At 34.1% G+C, this 26,903-nt stretch overlaps 9 protein-coding genes and 2 non-coding genes across 15 annotated transcripts; 5 read left to right on the top strand and 6 right to left on the bottom strand.

The window, feature by feature from the left end:
• The first annotated feature begins 1,093 nt into the window (after positions 1–1,093).
• LOC104702352 (uncharacterized) lies at positions 1,094–4,084 on the top strand. The gene is made up of 9 exons (XM_087457094.1): positions 1,094–1,309; positions 1,488–1,610; positions 2,046–2,126; positions 2,215–2,303; positions 2,397–2,471; positions 2,698–2,762; positions 2,849–2,920; positions 3,056–3,439; positions 3,523–4,084. The coding sequence occupies exons 2-9, from the start codon at positions 1,488–1,490 to the stop codon at positions 3,630–3,632; spliced, it is 999 nt and encodes a 332-aa protein (XP_087313220.1). The 5' UTR covers positions 1,094–1,309; the 3' UTR covers positions 3,633–4,084.
• Positions 4,085–4,287: 203 nt separating this feature from the next.
• On the bottom strand, positions 4,288–4,359 carry TRNAD-GUC (transfer RNA aspartic acid (anticodon GUC)). The gene has a single exon. It is a non-coding gene; the product is annotated as a tRNA-Asp (tRNA).
• Positions 4,360–4,423: 64 nt separating this feature from the next.
• Positions 4,424–7,177, top strand: LOC104751491 (26S proteasome non-ATPase regulatory subunit 3 homolog B). 2 transcript variants are annotated; one of them, XM_010418204.3, is made up of 8 exons: positions 4,424–4,627; positions 4,731–4,921; positions 5,065–5,202; positions 5,303–5,439; positions 5,549–5,603; positions 5,689–5,799; positions 6,217–6,456; positions 6,538–7,177. In XM_010418204.3, exons 1-8 carry the CDS (start codon positions 4,549–4,551, stop codon positions 7,048–7,050), a joined length of 1,464 nt encoding a protein of 487 aa, XP_010416506.1. In that variant the 5' UTR covers positions 4,424–4,548; the 3' UTR covers positions 7,051–7,177. The 2 variants fall into 2 exon arrangements, with proteins under 2 accessions (XP_010416506.1, XP_087313219.1); XM_087457093.1 differs by lacking the exon at positions 5,303–5,439 and having other exon boundaries at positions 4,467–4,627; positions 4,731–4,873; positions 5,027–5,202.
• A 123-nt stretch (positions 7,178–7,300) lies between these two features.
• LOC104702350 (uncharacterized) lies at positions 7,301–8,975 on the top strand. Of its 2 annotated transcripts, none has more exons than XR_015561155.1 (6): positions 7,301–7,666; positions 7,752–7,800; positions 7,908–7,987; positions 8,151–8,221; positions 8,329–8,401; positions 8,702–8,975. XR_015561155.1 is itself a non-coding variant. In XM_010418203.3 (6 exons), exons 1-6 carry the CDS (start codon positions 7,438–7,440, stop codon positions 8,855–8,857), a joined length of 705 nt encoding a protein of 234 aa, XP_010416505.1. In that variant the 5' UTR covers positions 7,318–7,437; the 3' UTR covers positions 8,858–8,975. The 2 variants fall into 2 exon arrangements, 1 of the variants encoding a protein (XP_010416505.1); XM_010418203.3 differs by having other exon boundaries at positions 7,318–7,666; positions 7,908–8,034.
• Positions 8,976–9,997: 1,022 nt separating this feature from the next.
• On the top strand, positions 9,998–11,078 carry LOC147941725 (la-related protein 1B-like). Its single transcript, XM_087458622.1, has 5 exons — positions 9,998–10,142; positions 10,224–10,311; positions 10,415–10,505; positions 10,644–10,715; positions 10,874–11,078. The coding sequence occupies exons 1-5, from the start codon at positions 9,998–10,000 to the stop codon at positions 10,922–10,924; spliced, it is 447 nt and encodes a 148-aa protein (XP_087314748.1). The 3' UTR covers positions 10,925–11,078.
• Positions 11,079–11,274: 196 nt separating this feature from the next.
• Positions 11,275–11,346, top strand: TRNAE-UUC (transfer RNA glutamic acid (anticodon UUC)). Its single transcript has one exon. It is a non-coding gene; the product is annotated as a tRNA-Glu (tRNA).
• Positions 11,347–12,195: 849 nt separating this feature from the next.
• On the bottom strand, positions 12,196–13,477 carry LOC104702349 (SKP1-like protein 1A). Its single transcript, XM_010418200.2, has 2 exons — positions 12,842–13,477; positions 12,196–12,625 (listed from the first exon to the last, which is right to left on the bottom strand). The coding sequence occupies exons 1-2, from the start codon at positions 13,154–13,156 to the stop codon at positions 12,452–12,454; spliced, it is 489 nt and encodes a 162-aa protein (XP_010416502.1). The 5' UTR covers positions 13,157–13,477; the 3' UTR covers positions 12,196–12,451.
• A 2,126-nt stretch (positions 13,478–15,603) lies between these two features.
• LOC104702348 (beta-glucosidase 20) lies at positions 15,604–19,148 on the bottom strand. The gene is made up of 13 exons (XM_087457092.1): positions 18,534–19,148; positions 18,342–18,411; positions 18,177–18,232; positions 18,009–18,084; positions 17,846–17,923; positions 17,653–17,740; positions 17,298–17,562; positions 17,043–17,158; positions 16,739–16,956; positions 16,611–16,648; positions 16,413–16,515; positions 16,212–16,323; positions 15,604–16,106 (listed from the first exon to the last, which is right to left on the bottom strand). Exons 1-13 carry the CDS (start codon positions 18,699–18,701, stop codon positions 15,779–15,781), a joined length of 1,716 nt encoding a protein of 571 aa, XP_087313218.1. The 5' UTR covers positions 18,702–19,148; the 3' UTR covers positions 15,604–15,778.
• Positions 19,149–19,627: 479 nt separating this feature from the next.
• Positions 19,628–21,793, bottom strand: LOC104702347 (GDSL esterase/lipase EXL6-like). The gene is made up of 5 exons (XM_010418198.2): positions 21,389–21,793; positions 21,152–21,285; positions 20,801–21,031; positions 20,437–20,698; positions 19,628–19,985 (listed from the first exon to the last, which is right to left on the bottom strand). Exons 1-5 carry the CDS (start codon positions 21,756–21,758, stop codon positions 19,822–19,824), a joined length of 1,161 nt encoding a protein of 386 aa, XP_010416500.2. The 5' UTR covers positions 21,759–21,793; the 3' UTR covers positions 19,628–19,821.
• A 911-nt stretch (positions 21,794–22,704) lies between these two features.
• On the bottom strand, positions 22,705–24,474 carry LOC104702345 (GDSL esterase/lipase EXL5-like). Of its 3 annotated transcripts, none has more exons than XM_087457088.1 (5): positions 24,160–24,474; positions 23,898–24,028; positions 23,605–23,812; positions 23,246–23,507; positions 22,705–23,011 (listed from the first exon to the last, which is right to left on the bottom strand). In XM_087457088.1, exons 1-4 carry the CDS (start codon positions 24,293–24,295, stop codon positions 23,497–23,499), a joined length of 486 nt encoding a protein of 161 aa, XP_087313214.1. In that variant the 5' UTR covers positions 24,296–24,474; the 3' UTR covers positions 22,705–23,011; positions 23,246–23,496. The 3 variants fall into 3 exon arrangements, with proteins under 3 accessions (XP_087313214.1, XP_087313217.1, XP_087313215.1); XM_087457091.1 differs by having other exon boundaries at positions 22,705–23,028; positions 23,674–23,812; XM_087457089.1 differs by having other exon boundaries at positions 23,674–23,812.
• Positions 24,475–25,046: 572 nt separating this feature from the next.
• On the bottom strand, positions 25,047–26,865 carry LOC104774725 (GDSL esterase/lipase EXL4-like). Its single transcript, XM_087457087.1, has 5 exons — positions 26,529–26,865; positions 26,303–26,433; positions 25,970–26,206; positions 25,636–25,879; positions 25,047–25,406 (listed from the first exon to the last, which is right to left on the bottom strand). The coding sequence occupies exons 1-5, from the start codon at positions 26,779–26,781 to the stop codon at positions 25,243–25,245; spliced, it is 1,029 nt and encodes a 342-aa protein (XP_087313213.1). The 5' UTR covers positions 26,782–26,865; the 3' UTR covers positions 25,047–25,242.
• Between the last annotated feature and the right edge of the window lie 38 nt (positions 26,866–26,903).

The following is a 26,903-nucleotide window of genomic DNA, read 5'->3' as shown; positions in this document are numbered from 1 at the left end:
TATAATAATTTTTTTTAAATTAATTTATTCAAATTAATTTATCCCACATATATTGCGGGTTGTTACCTAGTTTATTGTAAAGCCTTTTTCGGATATTGCTAATTTCCAAATATCTTGTAGTACTTTTATTCCAAATTATCCATATCTTACAACTGTGGCCTACTTTTGTTTTAATAGTAGTGAACCAAACGTATCCTCCATCTGTCTTAACGTCGTGAGGAGGTGTGATCATGTGATAAAGCTTTGTTAAAAGATTTAAGGATCATATGCTATTAGTCTTAAGTATTTATTTATTTTTTGGTAAGGATTAGTCTTAAGTTAGATGGTTCAATTTTGGATTGTGCCACAAAAATAAAAAGAAAAAAGGTTAAATGCTTCTCACGTTTGGATGGGTCAAGACTTTCCAACAATATTTTATTTTGTAATAATGGATTGTCACATTCATAACAGTCAAACATTCATTACTTTTCTTTTCTCTTAAGAAAACATAGATCTCAGTTTTTTCTTGATGTTTGACAGTTATTATTTTGCTCATAAAATTTCCTAAGAATTGTATATATAACTTTATTAAATACTGGTATAGCAAGTATTTTCTTATAAGTTTGTCTAAACTCTAAAGCAAAGAGTGTAAGTGTACTCGTCTGCAAAAATAAACACAGACACGTTCTCCAAATGTTATAATTAAACTACAATTTTGTCTTTTTATTATATTTAATAATACTAGTAAGTACCGAAAATCCAGAATTATTGTCTATTAATAACTTGAAGATTTGGTTCTCATCAAAACAATTAATTTTCTGAAAAAGCCATTTAGACTTTTTCCTTCGCATTTTGTGCAACTAGATAATCTTTTTGAAGACTTTATTACAAGAATTTGGAATTTACTTACTCTCACAAAAAAAACAACAACACAAGGCTCAAACTTAACCGAAAAAATCTAATTAAACCGAATTTCTGAACCAGTCCTGATTATTAGTTACCGGTTCCGAGCAAATTATTCATTGTACTCGACTGGTTAAGCGACCGGTTAATCTTGATTTAGCGTGGTTCGGTCTGGTTGGGTTTAAAATAAAATCGTGAACCGAAACCGATTAGGGTAGTGTGCAACGTGTGTGTGTGTGGAAGAGAAGTAGTGCGGCTGTGGTATATATCAGAGAGAGGCTTTGCATCGAATGGTTCTTCTTAGGGCGTATAAGGAGAAGAAACAAAGCCGTACAAAGAGGGCTCTTCCTTGGGCATAAACCACCATTTTCGTTTTATCTGAAATCTTCGTCTCTCTCGTAAGATCTAACCGCAACAACTGCTTAAGGTAAAGCATCAAAAGCTTTATCGATGGTTTATTCGAAGATAAATCCCGATTTTATTCTCTTTTGTTTTCTTCTGGTTTCGCTCTGTATGTTTCGCTACAAGGATTCGACAAAATCCATAAACCCTAGGTTCTCGCTGATTTTCTTGTTTTCTCTCTTGTTTTTTGGGGTGGGATTCAGATGGATAGGTATCACAGAGTGGAGAAGCCGAAGGCGGATACGCCGATTGATGCGAACGAGATTCGAATCACTAGTCAAGGCAGGGCACGAAACTACATCACCTATGCGATGACTCTTCTTCAGGTATATTTGCATATTCGATGAATCTGAAATGTGTTAATCCAATTCATGTTTATCTAATTCTTTTATGTGTGTGTGTGTGTGACGTGTTGGGAGATTTGGTTTAGGGTTTATGTACGGTTTTTGTCAACTGGTATGGAGAATGTGTTGATTTAGTATAAGCTCCTTTGTAATCTAGGCGTTATATACTTTACAATTAATTTGGGATTATAAAATGATTAGATTCTTTTGCTTCATTTATGTTGACATGAGTTTTGCCTTGTGATTGAACAAATTTATGATGATTCAGGGATTCTTATTAGATAGATGCTTTAGACTTTTTTTGAGTAAGTAATTAGTAATGTCATTTGTTGTGTGATTAAGGATGATTAAGTTTTCCCATTGTGGGATTGTGATTCAGTTGAACAATTTTATATGGACTTTGTTTTCTTTTTATAGGAAAAAGGTTCAAGTGAAGTTGTATTCAAGGCAATGGGAAGAGCTATCAACAAGACTGTGACCATTGTAGAGCTGATTAAGGTAATTCTGAGATTTGTCATTGTCCAATTCACTAAACGTAGTTCAGTTGATGGGTTATCTGAAATGTTCTTTTTAATGTGTTACGCAGAGAAGGATCCCTGATCTTCATCAGAACACATCGATTGGATCCACAGACATAACAGACACATGGGAACCACTTGAGGAAGGCCTTCTACCGTAAGGGGCCATTAAAACTTTTATAAAAACGCATTTTCAATATGTTCACCTGTTACTGTTACTTATTTCTTTCCTTTTCTCTTTGTCTTGAAGTTTGGAGACTACAAGGCATGTGTCAATGATAACCATTACACTATCCAAGAATGAGCTTAATACATCTTCTGTTGGGTGAGATTCTAGTGTTCCCTTTGATTTTTCTGAACATTTTTTGTTTGTTTGTGGTCCAGCATAATCAGATACGTGCTTTATGTCTCAAGCAATTGTCTGTTGAGTTAGTCTGTCTCTGTCTGACAAAAAAATTGCAGCATCTTTAATTCTTTATTGTATCTTTAAATTTTTATAGGCAGTGTCATAACTTGTTTATTCTAATAATTTTGATCGAATGATGTTTTAGGTACCAGTGCCCGATTCCTATTGAGATGGTGAAGCCAATGGGCGATATCGATTACGAAGGACGAGGTATGTTGACGTCACTCTCAGTAACTTTCTAAATTCCACTTTTACTTGCTGTCTTCATAAGTTTTCTTTTTCAATGTTTCTTGCAGAGGGTTCACCTGGTGGCAGAGGGAGGGGAAGAGGAAGAGGAAGGGGAAGAGGAAGGGGGCGAGGCGGCAGAGGTTGGTTAGATTACTTCAGTAATACTCTATATAGATCACCACGCATCCCATATCTCAGCCTTTCAGTTGAGATTCTGAACATCCGAGTCATGGATATCATGTTGAGTTTTTTTGTTTCATCTGGTTTGCTTTCAGGAAATGCTTATGTGAACGTTGAGTATGAAGATGGAGGTTGGGAACGTGACCAGTCCTATGGACGCGGCAGAGGACGTGGCAGAGGACGCAGCAGTCGTGGTCGTGGGAGAGGAGGATACAATGGTCCTCCAAATGAGTATGATGCACCACAAGATGGAGGTTACGGTTATGATGCTCCTCCTCATGAACACCGTGGATATGATGAACGTGGTGGTTACGATGGTCCTCAGCAAGGCCGTGGCGGTTATGATGGTCGTCAGGGTCGTGGCGGTTATGATGGTCCTTCTCAAGGTCGTGGTGGCTATGATGGTCCTCCTCAAGGCCGTGGTGGCTACGATGGACCTCCTCAAGGCCGTGGTGGCTACGATGGACCTCAGGGCCGCGGTAAGACATGAGTTTTAGTACCCGGTTCTTAGTACTGTAATGGTTGGTGACTAAGACATGAGTTTTGAATTGGTTTGATGCAGGGCGTGGGCGTGGACGCGGAAGGGGAGGTCGTGGAAGAGGTGGAGGAGGAGGTCGTGGTGGATTCAACAACAACCGATCAGATGGACCACCAATTCAGGCAGCTGCTTGAGAGTGAGGTGTCGCTTAGACAAACATAAAAAGAAAAAAAAAGCCCAAGTCGTTGGATGTTTTTTTCTATATCCTTGCTCTCTGTCTCTCTTTCTATGTTTGCTTCTTCTGTCCATCAAGAAGACATGTTTGCTGCCATAAAGTGTATCTCTTTCCCCTTTCTTTTTCTTCTTTAATCCATTGATTCACAGTTTTTTTGTTTTGAGTTTGTGGTCTGTTTTGTTTCTTTTCTAGAGTCGCTTAGGGTATAGTATATGTTCAATTTATTTTATGGTTGGTTAGAGAAGAACTACTGAGGCATCCATCCTCTTTTCATTTTTGTTTTTGTTTGTCATCTCTTCTGTTTTGTAGTTTTGTTTAGGTGGGAGTGAGACACACAGTTTGGACAAATTAACTCTTTTTCTTGTTTGGTTATCAGTTTTTTTTAATGTGATGGAACAGTTGATTCTTTTATTTCTACGCACCCTTTTAATATTATACATGTCAAAGGAATTGACTCGAACGCATGCATTGTTGATACGAAAGAAAACGACGGCAGAAGCCATCGATTCTCGAATTTGCTTCAGGACTTTTTTGTTCTTTACATCGTTTTCCTTGGGTTAAAAGTTAAAAATCCTAGTTAGCATTTTGACGTAAGTTAATTTAAAAAAGTTAAACGCCGTTGCCGGGGATCGAACCCGGGTCACCCGCGTGACAGGCGGGAATACTTACCACTATACTACAACGACTTTGTTGTTCATTCCAACGATAATTTCAATTTATTATTAAATATAATTCTGTCTTGAAGGAAAAGAAAGGGAAATAGTTTAGGTAGGAAAAAGGAAAATATATGATTAACTTATATGTTCTTAATCCCTCACAAGGCCACACCTCTCTCATCAATTTGTTGAAGAAACTGAGATTCGCGAAGAAAAAAGATGACTCAAGATGTGGAGATGAAAGACAATCACACCCCGACTCAATCCGTAGTCTCTGCTACTACCTCTACTCTGCAGCGTAAATCTCCTAAATCTTTGTACTTCAGTTTTCGCTACTAGGGTTGCTTTTATCCTTTTTTCACAATTTGATTTCATCGGAATGCTTCTTCTTTTTTCCCCAGATTTGAAGGAGATTGCAGCTCTGATCGATACCGGTTCTTACACCAAAGAAGTCCGTCGTATTGCTCGTGCTGTACGTCTCACCGTCGGACTACGACAGAAGCTCACCGCTTCTGTGCTCTCTTCTTTCCTTGATTTCGCTTTGGTTCCTGGATCCGAGGCTCACACTCGTCTTTCTCCTTTTGTTCCTAAGGTATATCTCTCTCTCTCTAGCTTCCAACTTCTCTACTTTGATTTCCATGTAATTGTGAAATCTAAGCTTATTAGGTTCTATTTGAAATGCTTGAAGTTGCCTTAGCTCATGTTTGGATATTTTTATTTAATGATGGGTTTCAGAGTGATGAACATGACATGGAAGTTGATACAGCATCATCAACATCTCAAGCTCCTCCTAAGCATTTACCTGCTGAGCTCGAGATTTACTGCTACTTCATTGTTCTTCTTTTTCTCATTGATCAGAAGAAGTACAACGAGGTTACTTTTTTTCTTACTATCTCTTTAAGGCTCTTTGTTTTTTAGTCTTGTTGAGGTCTTTTAATTTACAGAATGTGCTTTGTTTTCTTATCTTTTTCAGGCCAAAGTTTGTTCTTCAGCTAGCATTGCTCGCCTCAAAAACGTTAACAGGAGAACCGTTGATGTCATTGCTTCAAAATTGTATTTTTACTACTCTTTAAGCTATGAGCTAACAGATGATCTTGCTGAGATACGTAGGTGAGTAGTTCTCTGTCAGTTTTGTTTTCCTCTTTCAACTCTTTTTTTTTTGTATTAAGCGAACAATCATCAGTTATCTGATTAACTTGTTTCTCTTTTTCTGTTGCAGTACTCTTCTTGCTCTACACCATTCGGCTACGCTGCGCCATGATGAACTTGGCCAGGTGCGTAATTTTTCAATATTTTCCGAAACAATCAATCTTATGAATCTTTTTGCTTTGATACTTAAAACTGCCATTCATGTTGCAGGAAACACTTTTGAATCTGTTGCTCCGCAACTATCTCCACTACAATCTCTACGACCAAGCAGAGAAGCTTAGGTCAAAGGCACCTCGATTTGAGGCACACTCTAACCAACAGGTAACCTTTCAGTCTTGCCTACAAACACTTGGCATCGTGGCTTTCTAGTTTTAGGTTATTGTGTATATCTATTTTATCTGATGCTTAGTTAGTAGTTATGCCAACTTTTCACTGTCAGTTTCTTCATATTGCATTCACATATTCCTATTTCACTTGTGTATCTGCTGCTATGCAAGGCTTACATGGGGTATGTTGCACTATGGTTGGTGTACCTTCTGTAATTCAGTTTTCTTGTTTCTTTTGTTATATTTCTGAATCTACTCATTGATCATTTTTTCCTTTAATCTACCTTACATGCTCCTTTTCTTCGCTTCATTGAACCTTCTCCTGATTTCTGAGACCTCCATATTCACAAAAGTATACTATATGTATATTCTCTAGCTGGAGGATACTCATCTCATGATATATGATATACAGTTTTGTAGGTACCTGTTTTACTTGGGAAAGATCCGGACGATTCAACTAGAGTACACGGATGCAAAAGAGAGCCTTCTCCAGGCTGCTAGGAAAGCACCTATTGCATCTTTGGGCTTCAGAATTCAGTGCAATAAGTGGGCTATTATTGTTCGACTGTTGTTGGGTGAAATTCCAGAACGTTCAATCTTCACTCAGAAAGGAATGGAGAAGCCACTGAGGCCATACTTTGAGCTAACCAATGTAAGTCCATCATTGCATATGTGACATCCTCTATAGTTTTAAGGGTTCTCTTACTAATATTCTTGATTATATTATTGACAGGCTGTGAGGATTGGTGACTTGGAGCTATTTGGGAACGTCCAAGAGAAGTTTGCAAAAACATTTGCGAATGACAGGACTCACAACCTCATAGTTAGACTGCGTCACAACGTGATCAGAACAGGACTGCGCAATATCAGCATCTCTTACTCGAGAATCTCCCTACAGGACGTTGCACAGAAGCTAAGACTGAACTCAGCGAACCCAGTGGCTGATGCAGAAAGCATTGTGGCTAAAGCCATTAGAGATGGAGCAATCGACGCAACCATTGACCACAAGAATGGTTGGATGGTCTCCAAGGAAACAGGAGACATCTACTCAACCAACGAACCACAAACAGCGTTTAACTCCAGGATTGCGTTCTGTTTGAACATGCACAATGAAGCGGTCAGAGCCTTGAGGTTCCCTCCAAACACACATAAGGAAAAAGAAAGTGACGAGAAAAGGAGGGAGAAGAAACAGCAGGAAGAGGAACTCGCCAAATACATGGCTGAGGAAGACGATGATGACTTCTAGATCTGATTCAAATTCTATATGGCTGTTAACTACTTTTGTTATTTCGAGACATCTCTGCCTTTTGTTGTTGTTTTGCACATCGTTTCCCTTGCTTTATGAAATAAAAAACTCAAAACTTTTGTTAAAATAAGTTCATTCGGATTTATTATTGGCAGAGCTAATCAAAATTTTCTGATAAAATTCACCGTAGAGGCGAAGATGTGGTAATGTACTAATAAATATAAAAACATGATTCAAATCCAAGATTAGTAAATGGGCCTTGTTTAAGGCCCATTAGTTATCTAATTCCAAATCGGCGAAGTATCTCCGATTGTGGTCTCGCCGTCGAAAGGTCAAAAACACTCGAAAAGATTTTTGTTCCGTGTTTTTGTCTGAAACTTACGGAGAATGGAGGAGATTCAGAGGACTGAGGTAACGAAGAATCCAGAGATTGAGGATATTATCGAATTAACTAAGCAAAGTGTAGAAGCATGCGATGAGCAACAGAAGCAGCAAGCTCAAGAAGATGGTGAAGACGAAGACGAATTGAGAAAACTGCTTCTTTCAGATATTGGAGAACTTCCCCTTATTCCTCCTTCAGCTACACAAATCAATTTTGTTTCTTACTTCATCACAGGTTCGTTCACAGCGAGATTCAGCTACTGCCTGCCCCCTTTTGATAGTTTTGAAGTGAATTAAACCCTTTTTTCAATAATTTGCAGATTTCACGAAATCAGGTCATGATCAATACATTTACCGTCACGCAAATGGGTATGTCAAAGATTGTTCCTTTTTTTTGAATCATACTTTGAAAATAATGAAATTGGTTCTCTTACTTGTGTCTTGTGTGTGTGTGTGTGTGTTTGTTTGTTTGGTAGTTTGTGTGTAATTGGATTGGCTCCTACGCATATAGCTTTTAAAGACGAAGGTGGGATCACTAACGTCGATTTCAATGTTGGTAAGTCTGATCGTAGCGTCTTGAAAGTCTCCGGCAAGCGTAAAAAGGTTGCTAGGTTGCTTTCTCTTTGTTTCTTGCTTGAAGTTGCAGTTAGAAACTTGTTTGTTTCACGTCGAGCTTCTGGCTTTAGCTACTGTTCATTCCACATCCTCTTATTGTGCAGAATGCGTTGCGCTCTGAATCGAATACGGCATTATGCAAAGTTTCCACTGCAAAAGATTCCTACATTGTGAGGTGCAAAGCTTTTTTTCTGGTTTCATCACTTTCCTTTGTTCTATGTTCCCTTATGCAAAAAAGATGAAGTTGTTTTTTGTTCTGAATTGGTTTTTTTTTTTCACTAGGTGCTGCGTTAAAGGCTCTCTCTTGGAGGTGAACGAGAGATTAATCACGCAACCTGAGCTTCTTAATTCATCGGTAAGAAATAAGAGAAGAAAAGTTTGATAATTTATACTTTGTCTTGTCTAACATATTCTAACCAATGATAATCTCGTGTTTTTGCTATGAGTGTCTACTGTTGCTGTATCTTCTATAACAATTTGAGTTCTTATGTTATACTTCTAATGTCAAAGAATTTTGTTAATGGAATCAGTGAGTAACTCAAGTAACTTGATCATCGTTTCTTTGCTTTTGTACATGAGTAGGATATAAAGCAGATGATGTTCTGAATTGGCTACCTCCCGGATCCCATTCTTATAAGATCTAACATTTTTTCAGGCTGACCGAGAAGGGTATATTGCGATAATCATGCCAAGACCTGCAGATTGGACCAAAAACAAGGAATCACTGATAACGCTGGAGGAATATAAAGAAAAGAAAGAAAAAGTCTTTATGATACAGTCTGCCGAAACTTTGGAACCGTGTTTGCTCTGAATGCTTATGCTTAGGCTCTCAAGTCAGATTAGGTGAAGAACTTTGAAGGATTTTTTGCAGTCTTGTTGTTCCTACAATATTTATAAAGTTGTTATCTTGTGTTTTGTTTGCTGGCAAACATCATTTTGGGAATGTTCTTCATAAAAACTTTTTACCTTACCAAAAAAATACGATACTTCGTAATTTCGTATTTTTTTTTCCTTCAAGAAAACTATAATTCAAGCGTGTAGTGTTCTTTATGCACATAACTAGTGATGTTAAAACATGCCATTTAACTACAAACCCATTTTACATACAAAATATCCATTCAATCTCACCAATTTTTAAAAAATATTATAATTCATTTAAATCTATTTATACTTATTTAAAATATATATATTTATGATTATAAATAACTATTATAAAAATCATATGAAAAAACTAACTAATCTATTTAAATAATTTTATATATTATAATTCATTTAAATCTATTTATACTCATTTCAAAAAATCATATGAAAAAACTAACTAATCTATTTAAATAATTTTATATATTATAATTCATTTAAATCTATTTATACTCATTTAAAAAACTAACTAATTTTTTAAAAAATTATATACTTTTAGTTATTTTTGTTAATTACAATTTGTGAGAAAACAGTTTTTGGTGAAAACCCCGAAAAACAGTTTTACGGTATAAAATCTATGATGTAAATAGAAAATTCAGTTTTTAATATATTTGAGACTAATATTTAAATATTATATTTTATTTATTAAGATATTAAGATAATAATCGGATAATCAAGATATACATGGGCTAATTTTTTATGCAACAGACTAAATTATTAGATGAATTTTGAAGCCTAATTTAAAATCTTAAACATAACTCGGGGAATTGTGTCTCTTATCAGAAACTAATTCAACTAGAAATAGAATTGTGTTGTGAATATATATATATATATATATATATATATATATATTTTTAAAGTCTAATTGTAAATTCAAGTAGGAATAGGGAATCATCCATTATATAAACTATCCTCTATGTATCTGCTTCCGGTTGTGTTAACTCAACCTTGTATTCAAGAGATCGAGAAAGATTATTTCCAGACCATCAAATAGTTCAAACAAGTTTTTGTTCACCCTTTTTTTATCATCAATATGACTAGTCAGGATACAAACACAAATCTGAATCAAGCTTCAGTCTCGAACGGAGGATCAAGGCGACGAATGTCTAATGTTCTACCATCATATTTTATCAAACCGTGGTTTCCTTTTCCACAGTTTTCTGATAGACCTACGTTTGGTAAGTTGTTATCAATATTGGGGTTTACTTTTATATAAATAACTAATTTGAGTATTCTAATAACTTATGTGATTTATACAGATTTATCGGAACTTCCAGATTTAAGGAGGGCGGCATTAGAGTCCAATTTGCCTTCGTTCATCCGTTTTCAGATTGATTATTATTTTAGGTAAATAAACTTTTATTTTTGGTTTATTCACTTTCGAGTTAATTTTCTGAATTTATAGATTTCGTCTTGTCATATGTTTTATGTTGATTGATATATAATGCAGCGATGAAAATTTGGTGAAAGATGTACACTTGAGATCTCAAATGGACAATCAAGGATGGGTTCATATTCTCTTTATTGCAGAATTTCCAAGAGTAAGCAACTTCAAAAGTTGATGGAATATATATTTGTTCTTTCAAGAATATGATGGTGTGTGTAAATATATAATATATATATATATATATATATATATATATATAACAACTGATTCTTTTCTTTTTCTTTTACACCAGATCAAACGCATGACCAATGATATTGAGTTGCTATTGTGTTCACTGAGATCATCAGCTACGGTTGAAATTCAGGTAATTACTAATTTATTACACGTAACACATCTCTTCTTATTATCTTAAACTTAAATATGTAACACAATTTTAAAAAAAACATTTTATTTATTAAACACCAATAATTAATGGATAATGATATACTAATATTCACTGAATGTTGAAATCAAATTTTGTAGAATGGTAAGTTGCGGAAACGCATTGGATGGGAGAGATACATACGCTCATGAAGGCTCCCTCCACGTACCGAGATAGCAATAATGAACAAGAGATCAGTAGATTTTGATACACTATTTACCTTCCTTTGTCCTACATACTTTTGGGTTTTCTAAATATATTTATGTCGATTGGATATTGATTAATGAAATAGATTCACTTTTATTATTTTTAGTCCCAATAATTAATTACCGCTGAAATTAATCAAAAAGCTTACGCTCTTTCCCTGATTTACGTCGAACAGATCATGCAACACATGTTTTTGCATCACATAGTTCATGAGGATCTAACTTTGTTAAACCTTGTAATGCAAATATTAATCATTACGGATAATATTTTCTGACTGAGAGAAGCTTAACAATTATCCGATGTCGTCCAGCGGTTAGGATATCTGGCTTTCACCCAGGAGACCCGGGTTCGATTCCCGGCATCGGAGCTTTTTGAGCAATTTTTTTTTTTTTTCCGCTGATACTTTTTTTGTGATTAAGTAGAGGCACATACGGCGCTTTGTTTTACAGTTTTGTGAGCAATCACCTTAAGCACGAACTTAGAAATCTTTCCCTGTGGAAGTCTTAAGGGAAACAAAATCACATCCTGCAGTATATATTCATTCGATACCAAAAACATGAGAAAATAAGAGTGATTAAATGTACTCTCTCCCAGAAAGAAGTCTGAGGTGCTGTGTCTTGAAATATCAAGTCTAAATTTTGGTTAAATAATACTTGTGCATCATTTTTTGTATCTTCTTTAATGCTTCATGAAGTTACCTATTTATGTTACAGAATTCTCACTCATCCGATCGCTTCAATTTGTATATGCACTGATGCTCTGCAGCTGGATGTAGCTTCATCAGCTTTCAGATTTGTCTTGGCAAACAAAAACGCTAATCTTTAAGATTGGTTTTGGAATATGTTACTACTAAAAAACATCTCAAAGCCAACTCAATCTTTGAAAATTGAATTGTTGTCACTACTTATCTTTGTTGTCAAAAAAGCTTACTATTCTGCTTCTAGTTAACATTCAAGACAGATGTAAGTTATCTCAATCGATTAACACCTAATGAATAGCTTCAAAACTTGAAGCCCTAGTAAGGGGTACAGAGTTGTGAGCAATTGATTTGACTCAGACCATCTGTTCTAATGGCATCAGAGAACATATAAGTCGAACCCCTAGTAAGGAATACAGAGTGGTGAGCAATTGATTTTAACTCAGACCACCTGTTCTAATGGCATCAGAGAGCGAGCTAAGAGTTACAGAGATAAGAAGCTTTGCAACGAAGAAGGAATAAGGCAAACCAGCAAATTCACTCTTAAAAGATAACTAAAAAGCACAAATTATCCAAAAGAGTAAAAAGACATTGGTGGTTCTTGATATCATAACAGAGAAGGACAAAGAGAGGAAGAGAAGAGAACATAGTCATGAATATTTAAAAAAAAAGCAAAGAAGTCATCATCAAACACTTGGAAGAAAACGGACGGGGATAAACATAAGGCAAAGACGAGAGACTTGGGTTTAGGATCTTCGAACCATCAGAGGCTGAATCATTCAAAAGCCCATTGGTTCTCTCTGCGAACCTCCTCTTCTTCCTCTGGTGTGAAGTCATTCTTGATGTTGAAGGTTGTGCGGATCTCTTCTGGAGTCTTCCCCTTGATCATATCAGCCACGGTTTGACATGTTAGGTCAAGCAAGTTCTTGATGTTCAGGTAATTCGCAGCCTGCACAAATTTTACAAATCGCAAAACCAATCAGATCAAAATCACCCTAACAATTTCAATTTCCAGACAACTTCGATTGATTCAATTCCTAACAACCTTAACCGATTTCTGAAACAAATCCCTAAATTTACGAAACCCTAATTTCAATTTCCCCCAAATCGAAAACCCTAAAAATCGAGGCGAGGGGATGAAAAAAAATAAAAGGAGGAAACAAACCAGGATGAGTTCAAAGAGGGTAGCCTGATCGATCTTCATAAACTCAGCATCCCAGGTCTTGAGTTCTTCGTCGGCAGAAGAAGCAGCACCATCAACGGCGTCGGTCTTGGAAGCAGTAACCTCGACGTGTTTCTTGCAATACTCGATCACCTTGGCGAGGATCTTGCTCGTAACGTTAGGGAGAGGGACACCGTTGTCGACGCAGTCGTCTTCAACCATATGAGCTATGGTCTGTGACTCGAGAGCAACCAATTCATCAACCTCGAAAGATTCACCATCGGAACTCTTCAACACGATCTTCTTCGTCGTCGACATCTTTGATTTGATTTCGAGAGAGACGAGAGATGAGCTTTTTTTTTTTTAGATTTGGAGAGTTTTGTGAAATTTCTTTGAGATGAAAGGAAAATATATTAAGAAAAGAATTTTGGGGGTCTCTCTCTCTATTTATATACGTAAAGTAAACCCCTAATTTTTGTTAAGTCGGTCTACTGTTTAGGAAATAAAAGGAAATAAGGATTTTTTTTTTATATAAAGTTAAATTTTTTTTTTCCGTTTGGTTAACTTTAATGAAATTAGGATTGTGTGTTCTATTTCTTTCCTTTTGGAAAATTAATTTTGATCTGTCGAATTCGTTGTATTAAAAAAAAAAAAAATCAATATATGACTGATTTTATATATATATATATATATATATTTGGATATAATTCCATAATTGTCAGAAAAAGGTAAAAAAGATATACTAAAATCACTGTATAATAAAAATAAATCAATCAAAATCAGCTTTGTTTAGCTTTTAATAAAATCATGTATTTCTGAACTAAATATTTTTTTTAATAAGTTGACAACGTGTCATACAATAATAATAATATATTTAATTTATTTTTGGTCGAGAATCATACAATATTATTATGTGTTATGTATTTTTTTCTCTTTTCATTTTTTTGTATTTTTTATTTCTTACTTGCTCGTATCTTTTCTTCTTTTTTTATATCATCATTATCATTAATCATTATCATCTTTGTTTTATTTTTTTCTTTAATAATGAATAACTAATTTTATATACTTCATCAAGATTCGATGGTAACTTTTCTGAAATGCATTCAGTTTTATTTTATTTTTCTAAAGAGTAATCTATTCTTTTGACGGTTTTTGTTTTTTGTTCATTTGGACATGTGTCATAGCAGTGTAACGTATTTGTTTAATTTTTGTATGATATGTGTATATAATAAGACTAATTTAAAAGACGTTTTTGAATTATATTATAATGTTTTATCAGTGTTTATTGTACATGCAAACAAATATATTTCTTGGAAGATACCAAATTGAGGTTCTTGAACTAAAAACTTGTGATTATATATTTAGAAAGTTTGTAGATGCTATTCCCTTTTGACGATTCGACCTAAACATGATTCGATCAAATTTTTACGATTTTATGGGTACCTTGGTGGATACCTAAATGATTTCTTGGAATTGAACATACTAAATAGAGATCCACGAGTTAAATTAAAAAATGAATTATCTAGGGTTGAGAATATGAAGAGAAGTTGGGTTTACGGTATATAGTAATACTAGGTACAGGACTGTGCGTTGCACGGGAATATCCCTATTAAATTTAATTTTATATAATTTGATGTTATACTTTAATTTTTTTAAGCTATACATTTTCATTTTTTGTTAATAGGCTACGTATTTTACCCCACATATAATCCCAAAAATCTGAATGTAAAAGACAATGTAAATCTTTAAATCATTTTGAACTTAGAAGTGCATATATTTCATTTAAAAAAAAAATATTTCTAATTGGGTATGTGTTATTGGATTTGCCGGCCTTAAATTTAACAAAGCCAATTATGTGTACGTTAGTAATATGTTTTCTACTGGGCTTATAATATCGCCGAAGGCCCAACAGATAAACTTATTCGGCATTCTAACTGTTATCTCACTATACATATGTTTTTTCTTTCTTCCTGGAGACCAAAGTTGGAAAGCCGAAAAGAAAACAATGGTGTCGGTTTGTTTTTTTTTTCTATCTGAGAAATATCTGGATCTTTCCTTTCTGTTGATGATCGAACAAAGCCTTTGAAGAATTTGGGTTTCTTTTCCGAAATCTAGATCAGGTAATCCATCATCCATCACGGAGAATATGGTTTCCTAGTATTTTATCTTTTATCTGTAGATTCAGAAGAGTAAGCTTCAGTCAAAGCATATTTTCAATTGTCTTGTTGAATATGATCCCGGATCGAAGTGTGTTAGCTTCGATAATTCAACAACACAATAAGCTTCATAGCAAACAGTATGCGAGATTCTAATTATTTTGTATTACTAATTTTGTTTTATCTAATAAATACAATGGCACAAAGTTATAATTAATTAGAAAATTTGAGGGAATTTTGCTAAATGGTGCACTGAACTTTGTAATGCGGATACGTCAGCTTTTTCAATAAAATGTTTCTTTTTTAATATATAAGGGATATAATCATGACTTTCTTAGTTACATCTTACAAGTGTCCTGATTTATTCTAGAAGATGCACGCTCAACATATAGAATACTAATTTCTTAAGTCGTAATCCGTGAATTAATGGAGCTCTCAACTACCAAAATTAAAGTTTGGTAGCTGACATAAAGATACTGACTGAGTCTTATCATGAAGTTCCAAGGCCCATATCTGAAGTCCGACTAATTCGGACGTGAGCATGCTCTTCGATAAGAATTTCTTGCAAGGTTATCTCAGATGAAACACTCGGACTCAAACCCCAAGAAATAGAGAAATTAAAAAAACACTTTGAGCATATCAAAACTTACAACTTAGTATCCAAATCCAAAGTTTACTTGTTTATATATCGACTTATCTTTTGCTTGAATATGTAAATGCATTAGACACTGTAAACAAAGAGCTTGTGAATATTGTATTCGTAGTCTATTTGCGGAGTAAAACTCTACAACTCATCATGCTCATCTTCGAAACCTTTCAGTCCATTGTGCTCATCTTCGAACCCTTTCAATCCATTGTGCTCATCTTCGAACCCTTTCAACCCATTGTGCTCATCTTCGAACCCTTTCAGTTCATTGTGTTCATCTTCGAACCCTTTCAGTCCATCGTGGAGGAAACTTGAGTACCACTGGGCTGATAATTTTTCGTGGCGCGTCAAATTATTTTTGTAATCGGTATAGTAGAGCCCAAATCTCGAGTTGTATCCTTCTTGCCATTCGAAATTGTCCATCAATGACCAATGAAAATACCCCGTAACATTTACTTTATCATCGCTGCAAAAACAAAGTGGAGAAAAACACAATAATCATTGTGAAAATAAAATAGTTTTTTTTTGTAAGAATTAAAACTCAAAAACATGCATGATTTGTTTTACTGACCAAATTGCTTCGTGCAAGCTCAAGAGATGCCTCTGTATATAGTATCTTCTGTGCTCATCTGAGAGCGCCATTACAAGACTTGTGTCTTGTTCCCCTAGATCCTCTCCATATCCTTAAATAAAACATATACAACTCAACATTACAACTCAATATTAGGGGAACGTTTTGAGATTTAATTTAGGTGAAAGACGTTTCTCTTACCATTCTCGGTGATCATGATTTCAGGATTTCCATATTTATCCTTAATATATTTCAGTAGGCTCCTCAAACCTTTTGCGTAGACTTCCACTTTCGCAACATCAGGCTTATAAAAAAAACCAAAATACATAATCAATTTTAATATTTTCATTTTAGTTACATCGTAAGTTACTAAAACTAAAATAACGATCAGATATATACCGTGGCAGCATAAGCATTGACTTTATCCACATACCTTGCTGAAAAAAGTGGAAATTTTTTGATAAAATTAATCAAGTGAGAGTTAATGAAAATAGTCTAAATTTATTTCACAGTAAAATGAGACTGACGTTCCCAGTCCACGAGGGAATCACTCTGCCAACTTGGTTGCGAAGGATCCGGCTCTTCGTCGTGCAATGCAAATACCGAACTGTAGTAATTGATTCCTACAAAATCAGCAGAATTTTTCAACTTTTCCTTCTGTGCCTCTGTGAATTCTGGCAGTCGATGTCCGACATGATCCTTCATTGATTGTGGATAATCTCCATATGTGGTCGGATGCAAATGCCTACGGAATCAGAATAGTATTTGTCTCATATTTAACATTTTCATACTATATACATGTTAAAAAAAAAAATTAATGGATTTTGTTACCATCCCAATATGAAGTCGATCAGTCCGGTTACAGGAGGTTCATGCTCTTCGTCCGAGAGCTCATGTGCCTCAAACCAAGCTGGACTATGAGCAATCCCAATTTTTCCACCGTTACACTATAAACAAATAGAAATAAATGTTTGTAAATACTCAGTTCATTAAATTACGTAAAATATTCACACTAACTTTAGTGATGCTAGTTAGTTAATATTTATATATGAAAACCTTATCGCATTTAAAAAAAAAAAAAAAAACCTTATCGCATTTCCTAAAGGCCTCAACGGCATCGGCATGTGCCAAGAGCATGTTATGACTGACGATATAAGCTTCGTATCCGGACTGTCCATCATGACACAACTCTCCATGTTCTTTGATGTACTTGGAACAACGTCCCGGTGCTTTTTCCCCAATGTCGTAGCCAGATCGACTGAACACCCATGGCTCGTTAAATGTGATCCAATGCTTCACTTTGTGTCCGTACTCTTGGAATATAAAGTTTGCATACTCCGTAAAATCCTTTCTACGTTTATATATAAAAAAGGTTAATCATGTTTGAGTTGTAGACAAAAAAAAAGATCATCATAAGTTGTAAAAATTAGTAAAATCTTACATGATGCTGTCGCTTAAGAAACCACCGTATTCATCTTCTAAATCTTGAGGAGTGTCCCAGTGAAAAACGGTAACTAATGGTGTTATATCTGAATTTTGGAAATTAATTTAGAGTTAACATTAGTAATATCTTTGATGTAATATAGAGTTTGTGAAGTTTAGAATATTAGTTTATCGGAGAGAGAAACTTTTACCATTTTGGAGAAGCTCATCGATCAGGTCGTGATAATACTGCACACCTGCTTTGCTTATTCCTTTCTCCATCCTACCATCTGTTGATTTTTTATTTAAATGATGTTATTATTTGCTTCCTTGTATTATATCAAGTAAACCATAATTTGTTGAGTTTTAACTTACGGGGAAAAATTCTAGGCCATGCAATGGAAAATCTAAAGCCATCAGTGTTCAGACTTTTCATCAACTTGATATCTTCCTATTAAATATAATTTTAAGTTAACATAAGTTCAAAGAGAGCTTTACAAACAAATTTTCAAACTAGGGGTAACTAGACGACATAACTAATACCTTGTAACGATGGTAGAAATCGACAGCAACGTCGGCATTGTGGTAATTACATCTATCTGAAAAATTAAATTTAAAAAGAAAAAAAAAAGATGACTAATATTGACAAATAATTATTTCCATTAGTCAAAGTGAAATTTTAAAAAGAGGAAGAGAGAGTGAAGAGACGTGGGAATTTCTTGGTGTATACGTCCCACATGCTTGGACCTCTACAACCTTCATTTACAGCTCCTTCAACCTTACCACATAAATCACTAACTTTTTTAGAAGTTTCATGACAAAGTCAACGTTTCCAAACAATCAATTTATTTATTATATAAAAGATCGTATCTAGAGTCTAAATTCAAAAATGTATGTGACCTGAAAAGCAGCAGTTGCGGTACCAAAAATGAAACCTTTAGGGAAATTGGCACGAGTAAAGTGTATATCGGTACTAGAGCAGGTATACTCACTGGCGGCGGTAAGTGAGCCGGTCAGACCGAGAAACAGAACTAAACCTATGAGAGGAAGTTTATGAAACCTCCCCATTATTAGTGTAGATCTCTTAAGTACGTTGACAAATACGTTGGAAGGGATATTTGCTGTTATATATAGAGACAGACTAAAGAGACTTTAAGATATTGTGGATTGGTACATATTTATTAGTTCTTAAATTTGAAGTAAAATATGGGAAGATGTAAACCACGTGATTCACATACGTGACCGGCAATGAATGGGAAATTAGGAGATAAAAAGTGTGTGTTATATGATTTATGAATATATCAATAGATAAATAATGGATTGTTTAATTCTTTAATTCAATTCTGTTTTTTTTTGGAACATATTGTTACGTGAATAATATTCTAAGTGAACTTATTTGATTGATGATAAAACAAGATTTTTTTTTTTTTTTTTTTAACAATAAAACATACAGGATGTAGTTTAAGTATATTCAGACAACGAAATAAATTGGTATATATAAACAATGCAATCCGTGTGAAAGGAAGAAAAACAAAGCTGCAGATTTATAGGGAGGTTTATTATCCATGACTATACAAGATTAACAAAACATGCAATATTAATCCCACCACCTTATGTATGTATACCATTCCCTAGTTTGTTGAGGGATATATAATTCCAAGTAAAAATAATATCCATCCGCAATTAACTTAAGAAATCAATTAAATTTAATGAACTAAGAGAATTTCGGTTTTTTTGCTCAAATGTACATGCATGTTCTTATAAGTAAACAAAATATTAATGTTTTTTTTTCATAAGATATTATTTTTGTTTATGAAATGTTATTTTAAATGTAAAAATCGTTATTATTATCTTCTTTTCTTCTTCCTATACATATATGGTCCCTATAGTGCTCAAGTCTCAACGACCTCTTTTGCATTCAAAGTCTGCATAATTTTCAGAAAATGCTCACGAGTGAAGAATTGGAAATATATATGGGTGTACTTGTACAATAATTTTCGTGTTCCCATGAGGCCGACTTTGTTTTATTCACCTTAGCCTGAAAGTGTTAATTATTTTTGTTCACTTTTTTTTTTTATCCAAACACTATCAAATCAAATAGATCATCATGCATGATACTGACCATTACATATATTTAACGATATGGTGACAACTAAGATTAAAATAAAACATTTTAAGAAATGAGGAATTAGGTAAGGCCTTTCGCTATCTGATAGACAAGTGGTTTAGATATGACTTCGTAGGCTTTCTGGGAAGGGTGAGCGAAGTCATAGAAGACGTGTTTATCTGGGTTGAAGCATGGTATTATTGCATTCGGCATACAACAACAAGCTTTTCTCTCTTCTAAAAACCCTGCAAGTATACATATATATACACACATAGATTGTTATAGATACAACATGATCTTAGAGTTATGATTTGGATATAAATACAAAACGAGAAAAAAGAAAGAAATAAACAAAAACTGCACACAATATAATCATTCTTTATATATATAGTAACTTATCCTAGATGTGAGAGTTACTATAATGAAATTCAGAATATTTTAGAAAAAGAATTTCACCTTTCATTCTATTCTACATCAATAATATATGTAAACAGAAAATAAAAGGGAATACATATTACTATATTAGTTATGATTTGCAAATGAATAAAAGAAAAAATGATGCGGCTAGAAAAATTTGAGTAAAAACAATACAATATATAACTATGAATGGGTGTTGTGCATGTGCATGGTATATATGATATTGTTATCACTTGGTTACGTCATGCATATATTTATGGGGTGTGTGTATATACGTACCATAGGCCTTAGGATGGTTGACAAGATCCATAAGTTTACCGTACATGTCGACGTAAACAAATTTTGCATCTTTAAAATCATATTCTACTGCGTAACTTGTAAGACCTTTCTGTAATTTCCTGTTGAAGTCTTCTGTAACTTTATTCAAGAAGAAGTTACACCATCCGAATACCCCACCGAATATAGCCCGATGCAGAGGCAAACATCCCACCGGCATCACTCCCAACACCGCGAATTTTCTCGCCCCAAGATCATATAATTCCTTCACATATATAGATTACATGCATAAACCAAAAGAGTGTGAACAGTTACATAGAATTCATATACTACTATAGATTAGTTTTTATTTTATTTACTGTCTTACTTTTAGAAACTTTCTGGTCCAGCCAACCATTCTACTGGTGTATGTGTTTGGGGACTGTAATCGCAAAAGAGCGGGAGCGACAAAGTACCCAAGATCGTTGTTTCCTTCAGAAATAAGAAACACTGCGTTTGAAACTATTTCTTTTACTTTTTTCTTACGTTTCACTATTTTTTTTAGTTTCTTCAAATAGTTTTTAAAATCTTGTACTTGGTCGCCTGTCGATAAAACTCGCTGACCGAACCACCCACGGCCATCCAAAAAGAAACGAAAATAATTATTAGGTAACATTGGTGGAGTTATATAATAGTGTTTTTTTTATCGAAATAACACAAATAAATTCATCTTGTTCACCAGTGTTCTTGATGTAAGATCGTCGATTCCAGAACCACCAGATGCAAAACAAACGCCGGTTTTGAGGTCTTCAGAAGCAATGCGACGAATCTTGCTATAAGCTGGTACAAGTCTTTTGATCCCCAAACCTTCAGCTACAATAGAAGACTTACACCACGTGAGATCATTAGTATTCCTACTAAATAACTTAAAACAATTTTTTTTTAAAAAAACGTTGTTAAACGTATGATGTTATACCAACTATATCGGTGAAAACTCTTCCATTTCCGAATCTACCCGTTGGAATTTTGTGGTCAAAATTCCAACCATATGGCCAGTAGTTTCCCTTGAGCAAAGTAAAAAGAAAATTATTGTTGCCGGTATCTAATACTGAATCACCAAAAGCAAAAAGCGCAGTAAATGATGTATTTTGATCAGCCGCCGATGAGAGAAATAAAATAGAAAATAATGCTAACACAAATATTTTTCCCCTAAACATATCGAAAATAAGTTCAAACTTCTTCCGGACAGTTTTTACTGTATCATGTGTTTTATACAGAAACCAAATGATTTTTCTACTTATTTTTAGACGTCTACATCCTTTTTGTCGTAGAAAGCCCAAATGCATGAGAGTACAGTACACAGTACACACCAAATGAATGTTAGGATATTTTAATACTATAATAATTCCATATATATATATATATATCTAATGAAAAAAATACAACTTATTTAATTATGTTTTAGTCTGTTTCTGGTTTTTATATGTGGGCAAATTTAGTTAGTTGTCACCATGAGACATCGTTATTATACCTTTTGTAGACCATGTTTTTTATATACGATCATAGATATCAGAGAAGCATATTTGGAAGTAACATTAGTAAAGAGCAACATCAATTACCTTAGTCCGAAATTGTCAAGTTTGTTGTTTTCTTATTTAGTCTTTCTTGTTCTTTTGGTTCTAAAAGATTTAATTCCAAGGTTTAAGGTTAATCATATAAATGAAAATTAAATTCGTACAGAGGAATTGTTTAGACTTTAATTTTACAGCATTACAACTTTTAAATGAGAAAAGATGTAGAAGATAGTGGTTGAGCATCATAATATTTGCACATTTAATCGTCGTGTCATAATATTGAAACCAGATAGTGAGAAGAGAGTTTGAAGTAGTTTGCTCAGAGCTGTACGTAGAGTTTAAAAAGCTTTGTTCTCATAGACCGATGGTCGCCAACTATTGAAACCGGAGGCTTAAGAACCGGAGTATAGTGGAGTTGCTAACTTTTCTTATGAATTAATAGACTAGACCTTGGATGAGAACACCACAAAATGGGCTTGTATATGGTTTGGATAGTTGACTTTGCTCAAGGAAGCCACAAAATGGGCTTGTATATGGTTTGGATAGTTTGTACCCTTTAACATATTTCTGAAATTTCTTCTATAAAGGTGCATATAATTAATGTAAAAAAACAACATATTTTTGATCTGAATAAATTTTACATTCATTCATTCAAAAAAAGAAAAAGAAAAAAAAGAAGCGTGACGAGCTGATGTTTTTGGCCGAAGAGGAGAATATAGTGTATCTCGAACATACATTGTAAGCAAGTTCCTGGTTATTTAAAACGGATTATATATACATTCTTTGTAACAAAAAAAAAAAAACAGAGGTACATATATATCGTCACGTCATATGTGATTTTCCGTCTCATATATAAAATTAATGATGGTGAGTGTTAAGATATATTACAAGAAATCAGCTAGCAATTGTTTTGTAGGCTTTCTCGGAGGGATGAGCAAAGTCATAGAAGACATATTTATCTGGGTTGGAGCATGGTACTATTGCCGGAATCATACAACAACACCCATTCTTCTCATTGGTAAACCCTGCAACGAAAGAAGTACTACTAGGACCAGTCATGAGCTTTCAAATGTCTAAAGCAACACTATTAAAAACTGGTTCCTTTTCTCTGAGATTTAGCTGATAACTGTTATTTATAAACTTACCTAATCGTTTGTATTAATGTTGTCATAGTGTTACTATTCTTAGTATTTTAATTCAAATTCATATCGTACAGAAAAAAGACTAGTATGTATAAATAATAATGTGTATTTACGTACCGTATTTCCTATGATTGTTGATAACATCCATAAGAGAGTTGTACATGTCGACATAGACAAACTTGGCACCACTAAAACCCGATTCTGTTCCCCAACTTTTAATTCCGCTTTTCAATTTTTTGTTGTAATCTTCCGAGATTTGATTCGCCAAGAAGTTACACCACACGAAGATGGTACCGAAAATTACTCTTGACATAGGCAAACATCCCAATGGTATCACTCCCATTACCGCAAATTTTCTCGCTCCTTGATCATATAAATCCTTCATACATTTTACAAAAACCAAAAGATTCTGAATGAATATGTATAATAATAGTCTAGATACTCGATGAATAGAATTTCATTTTTTTCAGTCTTACTTTTATAAATTTTTTTGTTCCAACCAACTAATTTACTGGTGTATATATTCGGAGTCATTAATCGCATACCAGCATCATGAATCGCATATGTGATTCCAATATCATTATTTCCTTCAGAAACAAGAATCACTGCGTTTGCGATTATTCCCTTCAGCTTCCTTATGTAGCCTTTGAAATCTTTTACTTGGTTAGCCGGCGATAAAACTCTCTGACCAGACAAACACCGAGAAATTAGTTAAGATATATAACACAACTCTTAACCGATATAACAAGTTCAACACTAATGGTTTTACCAGTAAATTTGATGTAACAAGATCAACTCCTGCCCCACCTGATCCGAATGAAACACCAGTTTTAAGGTCGCTTGGTTTAATGTACAACTTACGGTACGCTGGTAATAGTCTTTTGATCCCCAAACTTTCAGCTGCAATTTTTATTTTAAAACAAACTTCACTATATGAGAACATATATATTATATAGTTTTATGTTTAGCCAAACACTTTGATACAAATGAGATAATACAAAGAAGCACCATGAAGGATTTTAATAGCATACCAACTATATCAGAGAACACCCTTCCATTTCCAAGTCTTCCCGTTGGTTTTTTGGAGTCGAAGTTCCATCCATATGGCCAGTAATGTCCTTTCATCAGAGTCAAGAGGTAATTGTTATTATTACCGGTATCGACCATCGAATCTCCAAAAGCCAAAAGCGCCGGAAATGATCCGTTCGGGACAGCTTCTATTGATAAGATATAAGTAGATATTAATAATGCTAACACCAACTTTTTTTTCTAAACATGCAGAACCTTAAGTTCATAACTTTTTTCTTTTTCTTTTCCAACAGTGTTTAGTTTCTCTTATGTTTTATAAAGATTTTTTTTTTTTGGGGCAAAATATAAAGAAATCTGTTGATGTCTTTCGTAAATATATTTAGACGTCTAGTTTTTGTTTGTCCAAGGAAGCCAAAAAGTGTGAGTGCAGCACACATAATAAATGTTAGCATGCTTCACCTTTTAAGAAGATTCTTTTTTTTTTCTTATTTTTTTTTTAGTTGTATACATATTAAAGTATATATTTTTCAAATCGGACATATTTTCTGAAAATATATTGTTTCGAAATAAATAGTTGTCCAACTTAATTATCAAAAAAAAAAAAAAATTGTCCAACCTAGAAATAATACGTTGTACAAGAAAAAAGGGTTAATGGTGAAGTTGATACTTAGCTTTTAATCCGTACAGTTTTAGCTATAACATAATCATCAAAATCATGACTTATACAGTATTTCAAAAAATTCTGGATTTTCATTCAGTAGTATTGTCCCAAAGTGTTTATTTTGTCGTTTTCTTACTTGGCTGATGTCAACTATATTTGTTAGGAATTGTCATTAGATACGTTCTTGAATATGTGTCGTAAAAAAAGAAAAAAGTTCTTCAGTATACATTTGTAAGCAAACGCCTTTGTTGTTCTGGGATTTTATGAAATAAATAAGGGATACATAATACATTTTTTCTTTAAACTGGATTATACATTGATTTATGTAAAAACTGAAAGATCGCCCATGTATGATTTTTGCCTTCTCATATATATTATTAACGATGGCTGTTAATAAGATTAAAATAAAGCATTGCAAAAGGAATCAGGCAAGGCCATTCTTGATATCCGCGACAAGCTTTTTAGAAATAATTTTGTAGGATTTCTCGGAGGGATGAACAAAGTCATAGAAGACGTATTTATCTGGGTTGGGGCATGGTACTATTGACGAAAGCATACAACAACACCCTTTCTTCTCATTAGAAAATCCTGCAAACCATAAAAGAACTTCATCACTATATGAATTTTTGTAGCGACAAAATAAATGAGGTTGACGACAAGAATGGACTTTTTAAGAACGAGGAACAGTACTTATCGTGACATATATATATATATATATATATATATATGTAAAATTAAAGAGGCTATACTAATTTCGTTGTTATATAATATGCCTGTAATCCAAAGAAATGAAAAAAACAAGGGAGTGTATACTTACCGTATCTTCTATAATTTTTGATAACATCCATAAGAGTGTTGTACATGTCAACATAGACAAATTTTGCACCGCGAAAACCTGATTCTCCTCCCCAAGTTTTAACCCCTCTCCTCAATTTTCCGTTGTAGTCTTCAGCAAGTTTATTCGCGAAGAAGTTGCAAACCCCGATTCTCGTCATAGGCAAGCATCCCAACGGTATCACTCCCATCACCGCGAATTTCCTCGCTCCTTGATCATATAAATCCTTCAATACATACACATAAAACCAAATACTTCGTGTTAGTATATGTAGATTGACGATTGGTAAGAAAATTTAATTATATATTTTTCGTACTTTCATAAACTGTTTATTCCAGCCAGCTAGTTTAGTGGTGTATCTACCGGCAGTCATTCCTCGCATAATAGCAGATCGAGTCGTAAAATATGAGATTCCAATATCATTATTTCCTTGAGAAACAAGAATCACTGCGTTTGCAACTATGTCTTTTGCTCTTGAAGAACCTGCCGTGGCCTTTAGCTTCCTTATGTACCCTTTGAAATCGTTTACTTGATCCTTTGGCTTCAAAACTCTCTGACCAAGCCACCATCCAAAAATATATATATTTAGTTGATTAAGATATATAACATTTTAAACAGATATAAAAGTTCATAATTTCTTTTTTTTCACCATCAGTCTGGATGTAACAGGGTCGACTCCTGCACCACCTGATGCGAAACAAACACCGGTTTTAAGCTCGCTTGGAGGAACAAACAACTTACGATAAGCTGGTAGTACTTTTTTGATCCCCAAACCTTCGGCTGTAATAACAATTAATGATAAATTTACTATATCAAAATGATATTATTCATACCATATGATTACCGTAGCATTTTATTAGACTGTGATATTTTACCAATAATATCGGAGAAAACTCTTCCATTTCCAAATCTTCCTGTGGGGATTCTCATGGTCCAACTCTTCCCATATGGCCAGATATTTCCTTTCATAAAAGTCAGTAGGAAATTGTTGTTACCGGTATCGAGTATTGAATCTCCAAAAGCCAAAAGCGCAGGAAATGATCCTCTAGCATCCGTTGATAGGAAATAAATGGAAAATAATGCTAACGCTAATGCTTTTTTTCTACACATAGCTAATCTTAAGTCCATATTTTTTTTCTTTCTACGACAGTGTTTTAGATTCTCTTATATATGTTTTTACATATAGAGAATTCACATTCTAAGCTCATGTCAGTAGTACATATACAAATTGTTTTCTAAGTCTTTTTAGA

The sequence above is a fragment of the Camelina sativa genome, chromosome 7 (genome assembly GCF_030686135.1).
Source record: "Camelina sativa cultivar CO46 ecotype springtype chromosome 7, ASM3068613v1".
In the NCBI taxonomy this organism is placed as follows: domain Eukaryota; kingdom Viridiplantae; phylum Streptophyta; class Magnoliopsida; order Brassicales; family Brassicaceae; genus Camelina; species Camelina sativa.
Note: the sequence above shows the minus strand (reverse complement) of the source record. Positions and strands in the feature narration are given on the sequence as shown.

What these genes read in the sequence shown, in the direction of transcription:
- LOC104702352 (XM_087457094.1), top strand. Translation starts at nt 1,488, where the DNA reads ATGGATAGGTATCACAGAGTGGAGAAGCCGAAGGCGGATACGCCGATT. An exon ending in CCATTGTAGAGCTGATTAAG is followed by an intron (nt 2,127 to 2,214) that starts GTAATTCTGAGA and finishes TGTGTTACGCAG; the next exon opens with AGAAGGATCCCTGATCTTCA. An exon ending in AAGGGGGCGAGGCGGCAGAG is followed by an intron (nt 2,921 to 3,055) that starts GTTGGTTAGATT and finishes GTTTGCTTTCAG; the next exon opens with GAAATGCTTATGTGAACGTT.
- LOC104751491 (XM_010418204.3), top strand. Translation starts at nt 4,549, where the DNA reads ATGACTCAAGATGTGGAGATGAAAGACAATCACACCCCGACTCAATCC. An exon ending in ATCAGAAGAAGTACAACGAG is followed by an intron (nt 5,203 to 5,302) that starts GTTACTTTTTTT and finishes TATCTTTTTCAG; the next exon opens with GCCAAAGTTTGTTCTTCAGC. An exon ending in GATCTTGCTGAGATACGTAG is followed by an intron (nt 5,440 to 5,548) that starts GTGAGTAGTTCT and finishes TTTCTGTTGCAG; the next exon opens with TACTCTTCTTGCTCTACACC.
- LOC104702350 (XM_010418203.3), top strand. Translation starts at nt 7,438, where the DNA reads ATGGAGGAGATTCAGAGGACTGAGGTAACGAAGAATCCAGAGATTGAG. An exon ending in TGTTTCTTACTTCATCACAG is followed by an intron (nt 7,667 to 7,751) that starts GTTCGTTCACAG and finishes AATAATTTGCAG; the next exon opens with ATTTCACGAAATCAGGTCAT. An exon ending in AAAGATTCCTACATTGTGAG is followed by an intron (nt 8,222 to 8,328) that starts GTGCAAAGCTTT and finishes TTTTTTCACTAG; the next exon opens with GTGCTGCGTTAAAGGCTCTC.
- LOC147941725 (XM_087458622.1), top strand. Translation starts at nt 9,998, where the DNA reads ATGACTAGTCAGGATACAAACACAAATCTGAATCAAGCTTCAGTCTCG. An exon ending in CAGATTGATTATTATTTTAG is followed by an intron (nt 10,312 to 10,414) that starts GTAAATAAACTT and finishes TATATAATGCAG; the next exon opens with CGATGAAAATTTGGTGAAAG. An exon ending in TTATTGCAGAATTTCCAAGA is followed by an intron (nt 10,506 to 10,643) that starts GTAAGCAACTTC and finishes CTTTTACACCAG; the next exon opens with ATCAAACGCATGACCAATGA.
- LOC104702349 (XM_010418200.2), bottom strand. Translation starts at nt 13,156, where the DNA reads ATGTCGACGACGAAGAAGATCGTGTTGAAGAGTTCCGATGGTGAATCT. An exon ending in CCCTCTTTGAACTCATCCTG is followed by an intron (nt 12,626 to 12,841) that starts GTTTGTTTCCTC and finishes AAATTTGTGCAG; the next exon opens with GCTGCGAATTACCTGAACAT.
- LOC104702348 (XM_087457092.1), bottom strand. Translation starts at nt 18,701, where the DNA reads ATGGGGAGGTTTCATAAACTTCCTCTCATAGGTTTAGTTCTGTTTCTC. An exon ending in ATACACCAAGAAATTCCCAC is followed by an intron (nt 18,233 to 18,341) that starts GTCTCTTCACTC and finishes TTAATTTTTCAG; the next exon opens with ATAGATGTAATTACCACAAT. An exon ending in TTCCCTCGTGGACTGGGAAC is followed by an intron (nt 16,649 to 16,738) that starts GTCAGTCTCATT and finishes CACTTTTTTCAG; the next exon opens with CAAGGTATGTGGATAAAGTC.
- LOC104702347 (XM_010418198.2), bottom strand. Translation starts at nt 21,758, where the DNA reads ATGCATTTGGGCTTTCTACGACAAAAAGGATGTAGACGTCTAAAAATA. An exon ending in AGTTTTCACCGATATAGTTG is followed by an intron (nt 21,286 to 21,388) that starts GTATAACATCAT and finishes CTTCTATTGTAG; the next exon opens with CTGAAGGTTTGGGGATCAAA. An exon ending in GGACCAGAAAGTTTCTAAAA is followed by an intron (nt 20,699 to 20,800) that starts GTAAGACAGTAA and finishes ATATATGTGAAG; the next exon opens with GAATTATATGATCTTGGGGC.
- LOC104702345 (XM_087457088.1), bottom strand. Translation starts at nt 24,295, where the DNA reads ATGGTCGATACCGGTAATAATAACAATTACCTCTTGACTCTGATGAAA. An exon ending in GGTGTTCTCTGATATAGTTG is followed by an intron (nt 24,029 to 24,159) that starts GTATGCTATTAA and finishes TAAAAATTGCAG; the next exon opens with CTGAAAGTTTGGGGATCAAA. An exon ending in TTGTTACATCAAATTTACTG is followed by an intron (nt 23,813 to 23,897) that starts GTAAAACCATTA and finishes TTGTCTGGTCAG; the next exon opens with AGAGTTTTATCGCCGGCTAA.
- LOC104774725 (XM_087457087.1), bottom strand. Translation starts at nt 26,781, where the DNA reads ATGGACTTAAGATTAGCTATGTGTAGAAAAAAAGCATTAGCGTTAGCA. An exon ending in AGTTTTCTCCGATATTATTG is followed by an intron (nt 26,434 to 26,528) that starts GTAAAATATCAC and finishes TTGTTATTACAG; the next exon opens with CCGAAGGTTTGGGGATCAAA. An exon ending in CAAAAATTATAGAAGATACG is followed by an intron (nt 25,407 to 25,635) that starts GTAAGTATACAC and finishes TATGGTTTGCAG; the next exon opens with GATTTTCTAATGAGAAGAAA.